The sequence below is a fragment of the Bos javanicus genome, chromosome 20 (genome assembly GCF_032452875.1).
Source record: "Bos javanicus breed banteng chromosome 20, ARS-OSU_banteng_1.0, whole genome shotgun sequence".
NCBI lineage: Eukaryota > Metazoa > Chordata > Mammalia > Artiodactyla > Bovidae > Bos > Bos javanicus.
This window is the reverse complement of record NC_083887.1, coordinates 18,412,167-18,433,395: the sequence shown is the minus strand read 5'-3', so window position 1 is coordinate 18,433,395 and position 21,229 is coordinate 18,412,167. Positions and strand designations below refer to the sequence as shown.

The 21,229-nt window shown below is 39.3% G+C and overlaps 1 protein-coding gene across 1 annotated transcript in view; it reads right to left on the bottom strand.

Annotated features, from left to right (window-relative positions):
* Positions 1-7,464: 7,464 nt before the first annotated feature.
* The window catches only part of ELOVL7 (ELOVL fatty acid elongase 7), a 77,076-nt gene continuing 63,311 nt past the window's right edge, over positions 7,465-21,229 (bottom strand). The window contains exons 5-8 of the mRNA XM_061393465.1: positions 21,050-21,106; positions 18,198-18,303; positions 12,555-12,691; positions 7,465-10,305 (exon numbers count right to left, since the gene is read on the bottom strand). Coding sequence (XP_061249449.1) covers positions 10,096-10,305; positions 12,555-12,691; positions 18,198-18,303; positions 21,050-21,106 — 510 coding nt within the window. The 3' untranslated portion in view covers positions 7,465-10,095. The remainder of the gene's footprint in view (positions 10,306-12,554; positions 12,692-18,197; positions 18,304-21,049; positions 21,107-21,229) is intronic.

The following is a 21,229-nucleotide window of genomic DNA, read 5'->3' as shown; positions in this document are numbered from 1 at the left end:
TACATGCAGACAATGAATTATTATTAAGCAGTAAAAAGCAATGCACTCTCAAACCACACAAAGACAAGGGGGAATCTTAAATGCATATTTCTAAGTGAAACTATCTAATCTGGAAAAGGCTACATACCACATGATTTTATTCATATGACATTTTGAAAAAGGCAAAGCTACCTCATGCGAAGAGTTGACTCATTGGAAAAGACTCTGATGCTGGGAGGGATTGGGGGCAGGAGGAGAAGGGGACAACAGAGGATGAGATGGCTGGATGGCATCACCGAATCGATGGTCGGGAGTTTGAGTGAACTCCGGGAGATGGTGATGGACAGGGAGGCCTGGCGTGCTGCGATTCATGGGGTCACAAAGAGTTGGACACGACTGAGCAACTGAACTGAACTGAACTGAACTGATAGAGATGGTAAATAGATTAGTGAATATCAGGGATTCGAAGTGAGAAAAGGTTGAACTGGTGAATCACAGAGGATTTTTTAGGGCAGCGAAACTATCCTGCGTGATAATGGTGGATATCTGACACCACATATTTGTCACAACTCAGAAGACTTTTAAAGCACGAAGAGTCAACCTAAAGGGATGCAAAACATTTTTAAAATTGTTTAGAAGGTGAGAGGCTTCCAAGATAGAAGGTAGAATGTGACAAAATAATCTAACTGTACTACAAATATATGAAACAACCTCATTGAAGAGGATTAGGGGCAACGCTGCTGATCTAAGTAATTGTGGGAATGAGTAGAGTTTCTAAATTAAACAGAAAAGGAACTCTAGTTGACTAAGTGGGCTGTGGGTTAACAGTTCTGAAACTGTTACCTATGTATACTAGAACTGAACTATTAAGTAAATGCATGGTAGATACTGCAGTCAGGTTTCTCATGGAGTTACAGATAAGCAAGGGGCAAAGCTAGAGTGATACATTTAGTAATGGATTAGAATTGAAGATATTAATATGAACTTTGCTTATCTTCATATAGATACAGATGTTACGTATAGAAACATTTATAGACATATGCATATAAACTGGTTAGTGTATACATATACTTCCTTGCTTTGTCAGCTGAGAGGGTCTGGAAGCAATGACACCCCAGTAGTAATGAGCACACCTGGTGCTACGTCTTGATCTCTAACACCATTCTCCAGTCAAAAAAACCAGGGCCCTTGGAGAACTGGCAGATTCTAGGACTAGGGCAGAAAATATGCAAGATAAGTTTGGAGCATCTTGCAGTGCCAGACAGTAAGGACATAGAGATATGTCCAAGTGACACAGGAGCCACCTGGGAGAGCTCCCAATGGCCAAAGCTGGAAGAATTTGAGCAACAAATTAAATGAGGTAGTATTAGATTATCACCCAAAGTATACAATAGATATTCATGAGTCCCTACGATTATGAATAAATGAGAGAATGAATAAATGGGAGAGAATAGGCAACTTACTCAAGCAGAATAATTCCAGATAATTTATGCAGAAGCTTAGCTCTCAAGGGGGTATCGTCAAGTGTTACTATACATAATGCTGCTGCTGCTGCTGCTGCTGCTAAGTCGCTTCAGTCGTGTCTGACTCTGTGCAACCCCATAGACGGCAGCCCACTAGGCTCCCTCGTCCCTGGGATTCTCCAGGCAAGAACACTGGAGTGGGTTGCCATTGCCTTTTCCAATGCATGAAAGTGAAAAGTGAAAGTGAAGTCGCTCAGTCGTGTCCGACTCTTTGTGACCCCATGGACTGCAGCCTACCAGGCTCCTCTGTCCATGGGATCTTCCAGGCAAGAGTACTGGAGTGGGGTGCCATCGCCTTCTCTGGTCACTTTTGCTATGCATCCTTAAATGGAGGGATCAAGTCTTTCTCTTATCTTCTTCCTCCTTCATACTGGCTGAAACATGTATATATGAATAATGGCTGGAATTCCAACACCCATTTTGGACCATGAGATAACTATGGGAATGGAAGTGACATATGATAGAGCTACCAGATAGAAAGTTTCTAGGTCTCATGCTTGACTGCAACCAACTCAGCTCTGACTGCATATGGCTGGAACTTTACATGAGAAAGAATTTCTATCTTATTTGGGCTTCCCTGGTGGCTCAGACGGTAAAGCGTCTGCCTGCAGTATGGGAGACCTGGGTTTGACCCCTGGGTTGGGAAGATCCCCTGGAGAAGGAAATGGCAACCCACTCCAGTACTCTTGCCTGGAAAATTCCATGGACTGAGGAGCCTGGTGGGCTATAGTCCATGGGGTCGCAAAAGTAACTGTTATTTTGGGTTTCATCATTCCTGGTTGAACTTACAAATCAGTTCACAGCCTTATTCCATCAACCCCTCCTAGCCCTATAGCACGATGATTTAAGAGTAGGAGTAAGAAACCAAACAGATTTGGGTTGATACCAGCTTTACCACCTTATGGGCTTCCCTGGTGGCACAGTGGCCAATGCAGGAGATGCAAGAGACACAGATTTGATTCCTGGGTCAGAAAGATTCTCTGGAGTAGGAAAATGGCAATCTGCTCCAGTATTCTTGCCTGGAAAATTCCATGGACAGAGGAGCCTGGCATCAGGGGCCTGGCAGGCTACTGTCCATGTGACTGCAAAGTCAGACCTGACTGAGCATGCAGGCATTCTACCACTTAATAACTGCCTGATCTTGGGCAATTTACCTAGATGTTGTAAGTGCTAGTTTCTTTATCTGTATTTTCCTTATTGTACCTATCTTGTAGGGATGTTCTGAGGATATAATTGCATGAGACACATAAGGAGCTTAGTAAGCACCACTGTTGTTTGAGAATCCTGATTTTACTCACCTCCATCACTTCATCTGCTCTTACTGTCATTCTTAATATTCTCCTTTCCTTGTTCTGCTGCATCCTTCTTGCAAATCCCTACCTTGGTCAATGCAAGCCTCTCTGTGCCCACAAGATCATGGGCTAACACAATTATGTGCATCAGGACCACTACAAATGTATGCTCTCCTCAGCTAGAGGCTGGGGATTATTTGAAATCTGCCTCTGTCCCTGGCTGCATCCATTCCCCACTGTGTTTATGCAACTTTTCACTCTTCTTCTCAAGCCATCCCTAGAGGAAATAAACATGTGTATGCTTCTTCTTCTTTAAAAAAAAATTCCCTCAATCCCACATTTCTTTACCTACCACCCTTGATTCTTCTCTCCTCATCTCATTGCCTAAAAAGAACAGTCATCACACTAGTGCCTGAGGAAAAGATTAGATGGAGGGATGCCCCTCAAACTCAACATGTCCAAAATCAACTCACCACATGTTCTTCCTTCCTGCTTCCCAATCAGTCTTGGGCCTGGGCCTGCACCCTTGAAGCAGAAACACTGCATTCACCTTACAAAGCTCCCTTAAGCTCATGCCAGGCTGTTTCTTTCCTTTTCTCACCTGGAATTGCCTGTTGGGCACACTCTCGTCTTCATTTTCTCTTTGACAAACAGCCTCTCATCTTTCACAAGTCAGCTGATACCACTTCTTCTTTCAATCCTTTTCTGAAGTCCTGCCCTCAGCCGGGGAAAATTCTCTCTCCTTTGTGTCACTACATCATGCAGATTAAAAATCAGTTTCCGCTGGGATACTTGACTTGTTTGCCTACTTGTCTCCCTCTACCCAAGTGCAAATCTCTGTGGGGATTGCTATTATTTGACTTGGTTTTTATGCTCAGTGTTCAGCACAGAATCTGATACATACTAGTTTAATAAACTGTTGTTGGATGAATGAATAAGTCAGTAAAAGAATGAGCAGAGAAAGAGAACCTTATATTTTTTGAGCTCCTGTCATATGCCAGCATTTTTCTAGGAACTTGCAGTGAACAAAACAGACAAAAATGTCTGCCCTCAAGAAGGTTATTTTCTAATAAGAAAGACATTCTAAAAAAACAATATAAATGGGGGTTTCTCTGGTGGCTCAGATGGTAAAGAATCCGTCTGCAATGCAGGAGACCCTGGTTCAGTTCTTGGGTTAGGAAGATCCCCTGAAGAAAGGAATGACTACCCACTCTAGCATTCTTGCCTGGAGAATTCCATAGACAAAAGGAGCCTAGCAGGCTATAGTCCATGGGGTTGCAAAGAGCTGGACACAACTGAGCGACTAACACTTTCACTTTTCACCTTCAAACAATATAAATAATAACTAAGCACATTGTAGGGCATGTTAGAAGGTAATAATAGTTGTATGGAACAAAGAAAGTACAAGGCAAAGGGAGGTGCTTGTTGCAGTAGAAAATAGGGTAAACAGGGCCTGCCTCATTGAGAAAGCGTGATCTGAGCAAAGATTGGAGGGAAATGAAGGGTTTGGCCAAGAAGAAGTGACCCTGAGGCAGACGCAAAAGCTAAACCTTAGGGCCTAAGATGGGACTGTGCTTAGCACAGGCCAGTGAACACAAGGAAGCCAGCATGTCTGGGCCAGAGGAAGCCGAGTAGGGAGTCATAGGAAATGAGGACAGAGGGGCAACGGCAGTGGAGACAGACCTTGGAAGGCCTTGTAGACCATCGTGGAGACTCTGGCTTCATCTTTGGGTGAAATCACAGGCCATTGCTGGGTCTCGAGTAAATGTGTGACGTGCATCAATTTGCTAATAGATGACATTGGGTGCTGTGTAGACAATGCATTGTATGGAGACATGGGCCAAAGCAGTGAGTCAGAGAGGAAACTATTTTAAAAATACAGGCCGACATGATGAGGGTCCAGAAGTGGTCAAATTCTGCTGCTACTTTAAGAGGAAGCCTTTGTTGTTGAGTGAGAGAGAGGAGTCGAGGATGACTTTGAGGTTTGGGGCCTGAACTGGAAGGAAGGTGCTGCCCTAAAAGCTTTCCCTGTATTAACTTATCTAATCTCCACTTGAACCGTTGAAGGAAGTAGTACCAAGGTCCCTATTTTTAGTGGGGGACACTAAGACTCAGAGAGGTCACCTGGGTCATACAGCTTTAAATATCAGAGCCAGGATCTGACCAGGAGGCTGGTTCCAGAGTCAGTGCTCTCAACTCCTGCCCCCACCTGCCCTCCATGACAGTGGCTTAGCTGGATACAAAGTTCTTATGATGGGTAAAAATGCAAAAAGACCAAGGATAATGCTCTCATCTGGGCAAAACTATCTGGGCTCAAAGTAGGATATTTGGCACGAGAATAAAAAGAAACAGATTCATGAACAGGACAATGCAAAGCAGGTGGAAGACATGCTGACAAGCGTTCATTCAGCTTTTAAGATAGAAGACAGCAGCTCTGAATCCAGAGCTTGCACGTTCAGGTAGTCAGATGCATACATCAGGCCTATTGAAGTTGTAAGTCCCCGTGAGCAACCTGGGCACAGAATGTCCCCTTGAACAGCCTGGACACTTGTAGCCAATAATACCTTGTACCAAACCTTCTGTCTTTAGTAACCAGGCTGTTCCCTAAATGGACTGAATCCTGCTGACTTTAGAATATATGCAAAGTACAGTGATATTTTAAAAATGCTGCAGCTTGAATATAGGTGCTCACTTAGATGATAAGGGTGGTGCTGTTGGTTGGATCATATATGCATGCGCAGCCTGACCTGATGGCAGCTGTCAGTCAAAGCCATGACCACACCCAGTTAGCCACTAAAAGAAAGAGCCCTCTGGTCTTCTCTCTGGGGCAACTTGGTATAACAGGACGTGTTGTAAGCGTTTCATTGTGATTGCGTCTGCTAGAAATGTCTACAGAAACTTCTGTCCTCATTTCCCACCCATTCATCTCCTCTCCAGTCAACAATACACTTACCTTCTGGAGTGGAAGTATCATAACCCAAGGGTCCTTAACCTCTTGGGTAAGAACCAATCTTCTTTTCCTCCCCACTCAAATCTGGTAAGTCTTTTATTCTCTGTGCTTGTGCTATTTCATAGTCTCACCAGTTAGTTCAGTTCAGTCACTCATTCATGTCCGACTCTTTGCGACCACACGGACTGTAGCACGCCAGGCTTCCCTCTCTATCACCAACTCCCGGAGCCTACTCAAACTTGTGTCCATTGAGTCAGTGATGCCATCCAACCATTTCAACCTCTTTTGTCCCCTTCTTCTCCCACCTTCAAACTTTCCCAGCATCAGGGTCTTCCCAAATGAGTCAGTTCTTCACATCAGTTGGCCAAAGTACTGGAGTTTCAGCTTCAGCATCAGAACTTCCAATGAATATTCAGGACTGATTTTCTTTAGGATGGACTGGTTGGATCTCCTTGCAGTCCAAGGGACTCTCAAGAGTCTCCTCCAACACCACAGTTCAAAAGCATCAGTTCTTCAGCACTCAGCTTTCTTTACAGTCCAACTCTCACATCCATACCTGACTACTGGAAAAACTATATATAGCTTTGACTAGACGGACCTTTGTTGGCAAAGTAATGCCTCTACTTTTTAATATGCTGTCTAGGTTGGTCATAACTTTCCTTCCAAGCAGCAAGTGTCTTTTAATTTCATGGCTGTAGTCACCATCTGCAGTGATTTTGGAGACCCCCCAAAATAAAGTCTCTCACTGTTCCCATTGTTTCCCCACCTATTTGCCATGAAGTGATGGGACCAGATGCCTTGATCTTAGTTTTCTGAATGTTGAGCTTTAAGCCAACTTTTTCACTCTCCTCTTTCACTTTCATCAAAAGGCTCTTTAGTTCTTCACTTTCTGCCATAAGGGTGTTGTTATCTGCATATCTGAGGATGCCTTGCTCTAATTTGGTCTGCTGGCCATTTCCTACACTTTCCTGCCTCTGGACCTCGATTTGTTATTTCTTTCCACTAACCCACTTCCCATTTTGATAATCTGTACATGACCCACATTTACATACCTTCATGGAGACTTCCCTGCTACTAAGTGCCAGGACCTTTACTCATATGACACCAACCATAGACTTCCCTGTAACACAATCTTCTCTGACATCCTGCAAGCTCCAGGGGGTATCAACTACGTGGTAGGCATCTTTGATTTTTGTTTTTTAGGCTGTGTTGTGCAGCATGTGGGATCTTAGTTCCCCAACCAAGGATTGAACCTGTGCCCCATGCAGTGGAAGTGTGGAGTCTTAACCACTGGTCCATCAGGAAAGTCCCACGTGGTAGGTAGGCATCTTTGTATTTTGTAACACTCTAATGTCCAGGACTTCCCTGGTTGGCTCAGACAGTAAAGCATCTGCCTACAGTGTGGGAAACCCGGCTTCGATCCCAGGGTCAGGAAGATCCCATGGAGAAGGAAATGGCAACCCACTCCAGTACTCGTGCCTAGAAAATCCCATGGACGGAGGAGCCTGGTAGACTATAGTTCATGGGGTTGCAAAGAGTCGGACATGACTGAGCAACTTCACTTTCACTTTCAGTGTCCAGCACAGGGCTCTAAACATAGCAAGGGTACAACAAGTGTGTGAAATGATTTGATTAAATGAATATGCAGATTAAAACACCATCTTTCCATGCAAACATACGTAGTTAAGATTCCAAAATGAAAAACATACACACATAGACATGCAATACCACGAATTTATTATTATAATACACACACTGAAAATCAGACCCAAACTTTGACAATTTCCACAGAGTTTTCCACAGTCTTTAAAGTAGTTAACAGAAATAAGGGATAATTGAAGAAATGCAACTTCATAATCTTATAATTTATGTAACAATGCAGTCTTCTCAATTAAGACTGTAAAAAGGCAATGTCCCACAGATATTTAAAATTTTATATTTGTATTTATTTATAATGTAGCTATAGGTTCTAAAGAATTCAGCTTTGTATCAGAAGCCAGGTTTTGTAGCTGGCCTTTTTACTTGTCAGGTAAGCAAAGCACACCCAAAGCCAAGGAAGTCTTGAAAAGCGGGATGGAAGTCCAACAGAAACTTTCTGTGACCCACAGAGCCATTTAAGAAAACAATACCCACCCAGTCCTGCATCCAGTGGCACTCTGATCTGCTGATGTTCATTCACATGGAGGTTGCCTCTGCCAGCTGTGATTTCTTTTCATGTAACATTCTAACTCTCTACTCCTATTCATACAGTGTACAGTGTGATTCCATCACATGTGGCTATTAGTTCATAGGCACCTCAATCATTTTAAAGGCTACAGGAAGATGAGGGGAGGTTGTGCAGTACAAGGCAGAAAGTATGCAAAGATACCAAGTGAGTGAAAGTCGTTTAGTCGTGTCCGACTCTTTGCAACCCCATGGATTGTAGCCCACCAGGCTCTTCTCATAGGATTCTCCAGGCAAGAATATTGGAGTGGGTTGCCATTCCCTTCTCCAGGGGATCTTCCCAAACCAGGGATCGAACCCAGCTCTCCTGTTTTATCTTCTTTTAGTTTTGCTTCCTTTTGGTCTTTACCCGACTGGGGTCTTTGGGAACTGTGCGTATGTGTAACAGCATCTACCATACCTCTTCACTTTAGCTTAGGCTGGATTTGAAGAGCCAAAACAGGAAAACATTTAAGGAGACCCTAAGACTCTCATAGAGAAATAAATTAGAGCTGCTGTTTCTTTTACCTTTGCTTTCCTGTTATTATTTATTTATTTTTAAATGTAATCTCTCCTTTTACCAACCTTCATCATTTCATACTGTAAGAAAGTGAAATCACTACACGCAAATAAACTTATGAACCTGCTGAATGTGAAGAGAAAAGGCCATGGTATAAATGAATGGATTAGGAGGGAGACACTTAACTCTATGGATGTATAGTTGGTAGAAACTCAGTCTTTGTTGTTCAATAAGTATCATTATGTGTTACACAATGACTGGGTACCAATAGCTTCCACTGACACAAGCATAAGCAACCTTTTAAAATCAAGTATAACAAGTAAAAGAGCGATATGGAAAAATTCAGAAATGCCCAACTATTGCTATTTCTTGGGTGAAACTCTACTGATCAGTAGTTGGGTTCCCCAACAAAATGTGAAAACAAGAGAATTTTAGAAAGCAGCAATTTTAAAGAAATGAAAGCTATACAAAATGCATTGCAGTTCTTCATTATATAGCTCATAAATATGTAAAAAGAAAAATTCTAGGCTGTTAATTAATTCATAATTCTGGAAAACATTTTTCCATGTAGTGAATCTATAACAATAACTGTTACACAGTCTCTCTCCCTCGCTCTCTTTATGAGAGACCCCTATCACCAAGTCTTCCCTGGATAGTCTCTGTGCCACCATTTGCTTCCAGTTGCTTCACAAGCCACTCTTCACCCACCCCTGGAAAACTATGTATAAAATCATTTAATGTGTGCTAATGATATGAGCACTTACACATCTAACCAATATATATTTAACCAAAATAATCCTTTAAACCATGATCATATGAGAAAGTGACATTACATCAATACTACAGACAACTATGTATTTTTTCCTTGGCCAAATTCACCGCTTCCCAGAAATATGCAAAGTTCAGTGCAAAAGAGTAACAGTAAAGTGTTCATTAAGCCATCAGAACAAATCACCTTGTTTTCAAAATATTAACTCCGCCTTAGTATCAAGTACATCAATGTACTAACCTAAAGGATTGTTACCTTTAAACAGTTTACCAAGCAAAAGTGTTGGGAGGAAGTCTTACAAGCAAAACTGGTGCCGGCTATTTAAGAGATTCATTAAAAATGACTTAGTGATTTTAAATGATAACTTATCAAAACCACGTTAGCTCTTTAGAATGGGAAGTTAAGTTTAGAGTAAATACAGTGTCTTCTGAATATAGTCAACAAGCAACAAAGCCAGAGCCCATAGTTAAAGGTTTTCAGACCCTGCAGAAGGAATCTTCTGTACTGCATGGATCTCTTCCCATGCTCAAAATATCAAATGATATTTTTCATGTATACTGGGTTTCTTTGAAGATTACTGTACTGTTTCACATCCTTCTTTCAATCTAAAAAATGTGCTAAATAAGATCTTTAGGTTTAAAAGCAGCTGAAAAACTGGCTGCTTTAGGCTCTAATTATCAGAAGACTGTTCTCTGGGAGCTTTGGGCTCTCAAATACCAGCAACCCCAATAACTTATCATAAAAATACAAGCTTTTGGTTTTGAAAAATATACAAAATGCACTGCACATGGAAATATCTCTTGATTGTCAAGGAAGACAAGATATCAATCTTTTTCATAGACTTATGTTGTACTTGAACTTTAGTGATCTTTGTTTTTGCAGATTCCATGTTTCACAGTTTTGGGTAGCCTCTGACCTTTGGTGTAAGCACGGTACCAAAAATGGAGAAAGAGCAGCAGGAAGATGCAGCCATAACTCATAATGATGTACTGAAAGACTGGAAACTGGTACTTGCAATCCTCCATGAAAAAGAACTGGCTGATGTGGATGGTGATAAGAACGAACTGGATCTAACAGATAGAAGAATGGAAAGTACTGTTAAGCTCCCAAGAATCACAATGGAGCAATTATTTAACACATTCTTTGCTTATATTTAAACACTCTCCAACCGCATCTAGGCCACTGTTGAACAGGGAATTTTATCTTTCAATCTAGCCTCCAAGGGAGTGAGAGTAGGTGGAACAATGTCAAAATGCAGATGGGAATTTGGAACATTGTTCAGTGGTGCCAAAGCACACGACTCCAGGGAGTGCTATGAAAATTCCCTGGAGCTGTACAGGTGCAGTCCATGGGGTCGTAAAGAGTCCGACACAACTGAGCACGCACACGTGCAGAACGGCGCAGCAGCGCTTTAACACTCAGAGACCCGTCAGTCTCAACTTGAGGTCTTGTCTGAAGAAATACACTCAGGGCCACTACCTTATGGCCTAATTTTTCTATGACAGCTTGATTTCAAACATGCCATTCTGTTGTTAACCTGGCTATTTCAGTTGAGGATGGGGTGGGGCGGGGAATAAAAACATTCTAATTAGAGACCCATTCATTTACTTTATTGGAACCACAGCATCACTGAGTCTTCATATTTGCCAGCAGTCCTCCACTGTCGTAGACAAAAATATATCCTATCTGCCAGCTATAGCAGAGAATTTTCAAGCAGTAAGAGGGCATCATATGACCAAGGGCTCTGTGTCCCAGAACGTTCTGCACAGTCTTAAAAGAACATATTACATGTTTTGGGCTAATGTCCAGATTTTTTGGATACCTTTTTTCTCATGACTAAAAGGTAACACATGTTCTGTAGAAATTTTGGAAAACTAAAAATCTACACATATAAAAAAAAAAAATCTACACATAAAAATAAATAATGATTACCCACAATCTATTCTAACCATAGTTATGATTTTTATATCATTCTTGTTATTATCATCATCAACTTTCCTTGCACTATCTCAAGGAACTTTTAAGACATTTCTGTGCTGTAGCTACAATTATTCCTCTCATTTTGCAGATGAGAAAATGAAACTTTAGAAAGTCAAAGTAGCATCCTCAGCATTCTATGCAGGTGTGTTTGTGTAAATATTATCAACACATTTGAAAAAATAATAAACAGCATGTATCTTCCCTATATAAGTATTTTTCCATATTATTAAAAAGTTTTTACAACACTTAAGAGTATGTTAAGTGATAAAAAACGCCTAAGACAAATTCTATATGCAGTATAGATGTTCTAATTTCTCTACAATAAACATATATTACTTTCCATTTGCATAAAATGCTTAAAAAGAAAGGACTTGTGAATAATTTTCAGAAATTTGTAATATTTCCAAGCAGGACTTAAAATAATTTCCTTCCGTTTGGTTATTTAGGATGCTGTCACTTTTGTCAACATGTATTTTACAGCGCCACTCTACACCTTTAATTCCCACAATACTTTACTAACTGGAGGAAAGATAAACTTGTAAATGTTAGGACTAGGCAGGCAGGCACACAGGAAGGCTCATGAAAGTTACATTCCCTCAAGGTCATTTAGACCTAGCATATGGAATTTCTAACTTCTAATTTAATATTATATCTAATGAGGTTCACATGACTTTGAGATTATTTTGATCATAAATAAATTTATTTTATATAAATCCATGTTGTGTATGTGTTAGTTGCTCAGCTGTGTCCAACTCTTTGCAACCCTGTGAACTGTAATCTGCCAGGATCCTCTGTCCATGGAATTCTCCAGGCAAGAATACTGCAGTGGGCTACCATTTCCTCCTCATATAAATGCATAAAATAATATAAAGATGGTATAAAAACACACATGCTAGTTTAATTGTCTGAGCCTCTTGGCTACCAAATATACTTTGTTTTCAATAAAGTTCCTGACAAAAGTTCACGGAAGATATAAAGAATGATGGTATGCCATGCATGTGTGTGTGCTCAGTCATGTCTGACTCTGCGATCCCATGGACTGTAGCCTGCCGGGCTCCTCTGTCCATGGGATTTCCCAGGCAAGAATACTGGAGTGGGTTGCCACTTCCTACTCCAGGGGATCTTCCCTACTCAGGGATGGAACCCGTGTCTCTTGAATCTTCTGCATTGGCAGGTGGATTCCTTACCACTGTGCCACCCGGGATGCCTTAGAGGCCAGGCAATTTATATTCCTATCTTTTGCAAACTTTGCCCTTTCGTTAATATCCTCATTCATAAAGAAGTCAAGTGACTCCCAGTTTAGTTTAATATCTGCTTTTAAAGAAAATTAACTACTCACAAGTTGTAATGACGTCAAATACTTTTTCCACCACAGATACTTCTGGTAGTCTGGTCCCAGTGCACACAGTCCATAGTAGGAATACATGACTACATGTACAGCTGTATTTAAAAAGGCATGGAATGTTCCCAAACCACCTGGAAAAAAAATATCATAAAATAGGGGCACTGTTCCTTAAGATGAGATATATTTTGGTCTGAACTTTTAGTATATTTCTTTAATTTTAGTGGGAAGAAAAATAAATATGAAATATCATTATTATTAAACATCTATAAAATTAGAGGGAGCTGGATACTACATTCATTTTGTAAAATATAAAATAAAATCCTGGAAAATAAATTAGCACGACTTTATTTATTCTATCTTAACACTAAGATTTTCCTGTGATTTGGACCTACCTTAACAAACTAAGTGGAATTACCTTTTAAATATAATATATTGCTAAATAATAGTAATCAAATTCATTTTTAGTAAGAATTAACATATAAAGCCACAAAGTACACTAATCTTAAGTGTATAACTTGATGATTTTTTAAAATATGTTACCACCACCAAATTCAAGATATAAGACATTTCTAATGCCACATAAAGTTCCCATGTGCCCCTTCTAATGAATATACTCCTTCCAATGTAACTTTTATTCTGACTTCCATCATCAACTGTTAGTTTTGCCTATTACAAACTTCATATAAATAGAATTAATTACTTTTGTTAATTAATTAGTTAATTTAGAATTAATACAGGATGTATTCTTTGTGGCTATCTTCTTTTAATCAACATACTGTTTTTAAGATGCATCCACATAAATTGTCCTTTTATTGCTGTGTAGTATTACCTGATATGAATTCATCACAACATATTTATCCACCCTCCAATCAAAAGATGTTTGAGTTGTTTCCAATTTGAGTTATTACAGATTAAGCCACTAAGAATCTATATATACATTTCTTACATATTATTGTGTAAAATCAAATTAACTTTTTTTCACTCTTAATAGTTTTCAATACTTTTAGTGCCACAAAATTTTGGCAGTAGAACCACTGGCTTTCATAAGTAAGCTATGTTAAGTTTGTTTTAATCAATCACTGTTTTTCCAAAATAAACATTTATTAATTGTTAAACCATTTTGATGCTGTTTCCATTTGACTATTATTAATTGTGCCTTCCTATCTTGGTTTCCTCTTCTAATCCTACCACATTTCCCACTGATCACCTTCGATTTAGGATAGAAGCTGCTGCTGCTGCTGCTAAGTCGCTTCAGTCGTGTCTGACTCTGTGCGACCCCATAGGCAGCACCCCTCCAGGCTCCCCCATCCCTGGGATTCTCCAGGCAAGAACACTGGAGTGGGTTGCCATTTCCTTCTCCAGTGCATAAAAGTGAAAAGTGAAAGAGAAGTTGCTCAGTCATGTCTGACTCTGAGCGATCCCATGGACTGCAGCAGACTAGGCTCCTTCGTCCATGGGATTTTCCAGGCAAGTTAGGATAGAAGACCCTGAAGTAAATATAAGCCAAGATTCTTTCAATTGTCTTTAACTGAATCAGTGAAATGAAGTGAAAGTCGCACAGTCATGTCTGACTCTTCGCGACCCCATGGACTATACAGTCCATGGAATTCTCTAGCCCAGAACACTGGAGTGGGTAGCCTTTCCCTTCTCTAGGGGATCTTCCCAACCCTGGGATCAAACCGAGGTCTCTCACATTGCAAGCAGATTCTCTACCAGCTGAGCCACCAGGGAAGCCCTAACTGAATCAGTAGTACAGTGGAAAGGGAAAACAAAGTGATTAGTAGATGGTGGGGGAAGAAAACAAAACTCTTCCCCAGTGTCTCCTTCCTAAGATGAACAATTTAGAAGAATCTTCATTCTTTACATACAGCCTGATTCAGCTTAGTAATGTTGACTTGGAATTTAAATTTTTCTAAAAATATTCTATTTTACTTACTCTAATATTCTTTGATTTCAGAAATAAAACAAAATCTCACAAATTTGCCTAATTACATTAGACAAAGGACTGAATTCATGAACACTGTGATTTATAGAAAGTTTAAAGCAAAACTGAAATGTATTACTTTGACTACAATCTTCTAAGGACAAATGTCAAAAAACTGCTTCATAGCAGAAATAATTACTTTAAAAAAAATCATCCATAATTGCAACAATGCTAGATACTTCTAAATGTTACCATTGCCAAAGTACTCCTTAAAATAACCTGTTTTAAATAATATTTAAAACTGCTTAAAAGTAAGTAGTTTTAAAATAAATATTTTAAAATTTCATATTTAAATATGAAAAGTCTTTTTCATGCTATACTATATTTCATAAACTTTCCTCTCCTGAATAGAATAAATCAAATTTCAGCTAATCCTTTCATTATCACAAATTTCAAGTAAGAAGAAACTGAACTAATTAAACTTATTAACAAACTTCCAGCTTCTATTATTTACATTTGGATTAGTCTTTTTCCCAAAAGAAACATAAATAAATAAATTAGTGTGGTGTAAAAACACCTTTTCTAGGGTAATTTAAAAATAGAAGAGTTTATGAGTTAAGCTACTTAAATGGGGACAAGCCAGCTACTTTTCAAATCCATTGTCTCACAATTACAGATACACAGGAAATCTATTTCATGCTTGATAATGAATCAGACCAGATTCTATTTTCCATTCAGAAACTTTCACCATTTGAGTGTCCTAAAATGAGGCTCCTATGGACAGGAATTTAGCATGGCCATAGTGTAGCTAAGAGTGTTTATAGTTAGGGTTACTGATTAAAATAAGCTATCAAATCAAATTAGCTTGCTTATTTTCTCTAGTAGTGATTGTTTTCTGGTGAGTTACTTTCATGTTTGTTCACATAGCAATCACATTTTAATTAGTAATACTTCTCATATCTCCTTTGGAAGACTTTTCTTATAAAGTACTTTGTAAGCTTGCTTTCTTCTTTACAATAGTTCTGCAAAAAATGAATTATAATTAGTACCATCACATTTTACTTCTTTGGTTTGGAAAAAATATAAAGGAACCACCTGGGTAATTGTCACAATTCTCCGTATCTCTGAAAGGGAGTATATACATAATTAATATAAAAACCTGCCACAGAAATATTTTCATCACATTCAAAAGAAAAACTGGATTGCTATTATCCCAGGGAGGAGTACAATAGGCAAACAGGAAATTAAATACTAGATAGAGATCAGCTGTGCTCTGGTTTTTGAAAGGACAGATAAAGCTGGACAGTTTTATTCTAGGAATGAAAGCTAACACCACACCACATTTCTGGAAACACCCTTGTTCTTGTTGCTGTATTTGTCACTGAACAGATATTAGGTATGCTGTTCAAGTGTTTGCTAGTCCACTATAGAATCAACAGATATTCCAACAAGAAAATTTAGAAAATACAGTGATGGATAAGGAAGGAAAGGGAGACCCCTTGTGTCAGTATCTCTTAATTACTGTATTTGGGGGTACTGTCTTCCTATTTATTTTTAATTTATACTTATTCTTCAGTGTTGGAATAGAATAATCTGGTCTTTTGAAAGATATCTGAACAAATAAGTTCTGTGATTGCAGCCATGAAATTAAAAGATGCTTACTCCTTGGAAGGAAAGTTATGACCAACCTAGATAGCATATTCAAAAGCAGAGATATTACTTTGCCAACAAAGGTTCATCTAGTCAAGGCTATGATTTTTCCAGTGGTCATGTTTGGATGTGAGAGTTGGACTGTGAAGAAAGCTGAGCGCTGAAGAATTGATGCTTTGGAACTGTGGTGCTGGAGAAGACTCTTGCGAGTCCCTTGGACTGCAAGGAGATCCAACCAGTCCATCCTAAAGGAGACCAGTCCTGGGTGTTCATTGGAAGGACTGATGCTGAGGCTGAAACTCCAGTACTTTGGCCACCTCATGCAAAGAGTTGACTCATTGGAAAAGACCCTGATGCTGGGAGGGATTGGGGGCAGGAGGAGAAGGGGACGACAGAGGATGAAATGGCTGGATGGCATCACCAGTTTGGGTAAACTCTGGGAGTTGGTGATGGACAGGGAGGCCTGGCGTGCTGCAATTCATGGGATCGCAAAGAGTCGGACACGACTGAGCAACTGAACTGAACTGAACGGAACTGAAGAGTGTGAAAACACCTTGTCTAGCATACTTTAAAAATAGAATAGTAAGAATAGCCATCTATTTCTGATAAATTTAGGAGCCAAGCTGCTTAACAGGAGTTGGAGCTACATGTTTCTCAAAATCATTTGCATTTCACAATTATAAACACAAGACATCACAACCATTCGATTACTGGATGTTTAGGTATTTTCTAATTTCCGCCAAAAGAAATAGTGTCAAGAAATATCACTGTAAAAAGAACTGAGAGGCGCAATATACGTGCAAGAGAAAACAAAAGCATGGAAAGCAAAGTAAAATAATGGAGGTTAAATAATGTAACTACATTCGATTTGTGAAACGGACTCAGATGAGACCTTCTTGTTATAATGTGGGTTAAATTTTTAAATTCATATATATACATTATAAGAAAAACAACTACATTTCCTTTAAAAAAAAGTCTTCAACAGATAAATGCCAATTTTTGGCAAGGAGCTACTTTACATACTGGAAAATCTGATGCCCTTGGGTCAAAGTAGGGCCAGCCCTTCCAGCTCCCCTAGGTTCTGGCATCCTATTCTAGCCACTGGCTTATCTATGTCCCTTCATGCTCTGAGACATGCAGATTTCCACCCCCGACCCTCCTCCCCATGTCTAGAGAGTCTAAAACTCAAACAAGAGTTCCTCAATTGTAGTTTCTCTTTCCTTTAGTCTTACAAAGTCAGAGTGCCCAATAGAGGTGAGCTGTCCATAGAAATGTTAAAGCTTTGCCTAGAATGGCCTGCAAGCCTACAGGAAGACTTCTTAAATTGAAGAAACTAGAACAAATAAATCCCCCAGACAACTTTTGCTAATAAGACTATAACCTTGAGGATATCACTTATTGAAAACTTTATGATAGGTAAAAGTACTTACCTTCCTGTTCTCTCATATTCTAGATGTTCAGAAGCCTAAAATAAAAATCAACTAAAGAATCTGTTCGCCAAGCTTTTGAGTTAAACTATTTTTGACCTTAAAAAACAATCAAAGCATCCTTTAATATGGTAGGATGTTTAGGGAAGGTGGGACAATTGTAATCTGACACATCTTTAAAGAGTTGTTGGTGTATCAGCTTTTGGAAATTTGAAAGCAAAGAAGACATGGAACTTGAGATAAGCATTCTAACTTCCTGGAAACATATAAGCAATAGTTATCTAACTATATTTCTATAAAATGAAGGATTTTACCATTTTATCATTTATTACTTATTTTAAAATATGTATAGAATTATATAGGAAATGAATAAAATCCAAGCAAAACAACTAAAGGATGAGTAGAAGACTATACCCAAAGGTCATACATATTAAAGAGTATTGGGGAGTGGGGGAAGATCTAGTTATGAGTCCTGTGTTTATGTTTCAGATAATTAATGAAAGTCAGAAGTTTGATCAAAGTGATTCTTTGATGTTTTAGGATTCTTTTAAATCACACTTAAAGATAGAATTTATGCTTAGAGCATACAGAAATGTAACCAATTATAGCACATAATCCCAACTCTCCCTTGGCTACCTGCAGCAAATTTGACTCCAAACCACCAGGTCCATGGCATGATGGTATGATGGAAGACATGCAGGAAAGTCACTTGACTATTTTTCTTACGCAGAATAAAAAAGATCTGAAATAATTTAAAGAAAATCAAGTTCATATAAAATCATCCAATAATTTTCTAATGTTACAAAAATATCGGCCAAGTGCAAACTATTACTATTCCATATTGTAATGTGCTTTGAAAGAGTTGCCTTATAGAATCTACAGAAGCAGCTGATTCTCTAAGAGGCAACTCAAAAGATAATTAGTACAAGAGAACTTAGGTGTGATGCCTAGTCACGGAAGAATCAATAAAAAGGTGAAAAGATACTGAATGCCGTGTTTAAAAATCAAAGATATAAAGTGAAGGATATGACCAAAAATTATTGAAAAAATGTTACCGGTTCAAATTAAAAAAAACAACAACAACACCACCACCCATGCAGACTTTGAAATATATGGAAAAGCAGACTTTGAAGTCCTAGGACTGAAATTCTATACTGCTCCCTAACATATTCTACCAATTTAGATAAAGGATCAAGCAAATTGAAAGAAGACTTGCAGCAAATCAGAAGTTAGCAAATTATTATTAAAGAAAGATGAAGAGGGAAACACTTGAAGAATTAATTAGGGAAATAAGGTGGAAACGAAAGCAAAGCAGCTTAGGAAAAGTGAGAAGGGTGTTAAAGCCCTCATCCAGATTGAACGTATCTAGTCAGAAACTCTATAATTTCTATAATAAACAAAGAGGTAGAATAAGAAAGCTGGGGGCAGGGGGACGGGACTTTTTTCTTCTCAAAAACATATTCAACAGCAGAATTAAATGTTCAAAAATATTCAAAATGTAGAAAACCAGAGCTAAGTTAGACTTCTAAGTACAGGACTAAACAGACTGGCAGAAACAAAAGTATCCGTAAGAGTATTTGAGAAATGTGGTTCAGGGAAGGACACAGAGAAGCACCAGTTTCCTATGGAAGCTGAAACTGAGAACACGCAAAGCAGGAACAACGATGTCAAAGCACATTTGCTTATGCATGTAGAGGAAGGCAAGGCAGTGCAACAGAAAAAGCCATACACGAGCAATCTGGGGTCCTACTCCCAGACCGTGGCGGCATTTCTCTGGGTAAGCCTTAAAACTTTCTGGCTTCCATTTCTTTTCAGATTAAGTCCTCTGGGCTAGATCAATGGTTCTCAACTCTGTCTGCATATTACTAGGTCCAAGAAGGTTTGTCTTTTGTTTTTAAATAACCATGCCTGGTCTCTAACTCCAGACCATCTTGACACCAAATCTCTAGGGGTGGGGCCCAGCTTTTTGTTTTCTAAGGCAATTAGGTCTACAGTGCCATAGGGTTGAGAACCAATGGACGACAGTGGGGGTTCTTAAAGTGTGGACCCTGGACCAACAGCAATAACTTCACTTGAGAACTTGATAGAAATGCAAACTCTTAAGCTCCATTTAAGACCCACTGAGTCAGAAATTCTGAGGGTGGGGTTGAAGCATGTGTGTTTTTAATGAGTTCTCCGGGTGATTGCGTGCGTGCGTGCGTACATGCGCAGTTGTGCCCGACTCTTTGCGACCCCATGGATTGTAGCCCACCAGGCTTCTTCGTCTGTGGAATTTACCAGGCAAGAATACTGGAATGGGTTGCCATTCCCTCCTCCAGAGGATTTTCCCCACGCAGGGGTCAAAACCCACATCTCTGATCTCCTGCATTGGCAGGTGGATTCTTTACCACTAGGACTACCTGGGAAGCCCAGCCAGGTGATTCTAATGCATGCTAAAATTTGAGAACCCCTGGATTCTGTGCTTACTAAGTTCTGCTTTCTATCAATAATTCAGGGCTTCCCTGGTGGCTCGACAGTAAAGAATCTGCCTGCAATGGGGGAAACAGGATTTGATTCCTGGGTGGGGAAGATCCCCTGGAGAAGGGAATGGTAACCCACTCCAGTATTCCTGCCTGGAGAATTCCATGAACAGAGGAGCCTGCTGAACTACAGTCCGTGGGGTCACAAAGAGTCGGACACAACTGAGCGACTAACACACACATCAATAATTCTAATATTATGTGTAGCCAGCTGAGAAGGTAAAGCATGTTTAGATTTGCTACTAGAGATGTAGTGGAATATATTCTGAAGAAAACACACTTGGCAGTCTTAGGCCAGAATGGATTACAGATAAATAAGGTCCACATGCCACAAAGATACAATAATAGCCAGCTTTCTGTTGTTTCTGGAAACAAAGGTACAAGGTTTTCTCCTCTCATCATGGATCCTAATCCATGGCACTTGCTTTTCGCAGGAGCCACTCAGAGTTGATCCTCAGGAAGGGAGAAGACCCAATAAGACAGACTTCAGAAAGGCAGCTGGATATAGTTTTGATATTACCAAAATTACTGATATCCCAGAGATAACAACATTCTAGTGTGACTTTATGAATTTTGAAGCATGTGTCCTGTTAAAGGAGTGTGGATGACACACTGCTTTGATATAAAGAATCAGAGGTAACATATTCTCTGTTCTTTGCTTCCTGAACTTACTTCACAGAACAACCGTCATCCATCTAGATAAAGATGCTCAGTTTTGTAGTATATGTGACAGTTACATTCTTATCTTAACCAGATGGTAGATACACAAAAAAATCTTTTGGCATTTGCAAAAGACTGAAAAATAAGTTAATGCTATCTATTCTCTAAAATGATAATAAAAAATAATAGATAATAGGAGTCTGCCTGAGGAAGAGAGATAACCAAAGTTATCAGACAACCGAACCCTCACAGTTTATCACTTTCATTGAAACATCAAACATTTACCAAATGTGGTGATGATATACTCACAGTATCTAATAGCTCAATAAATTTGGAGAAGTAATAAAGCCAGCAGGTGCGTACCATCTGCAGAAACACACATAGAAAGGAATTCATTATTTTTTTTAACATGGGAAAGAACTTTATATTTTCTAATTTTGGCAAAATTTACATTACATAAAATTTACCATCTCAACCATTTTAAAGTGT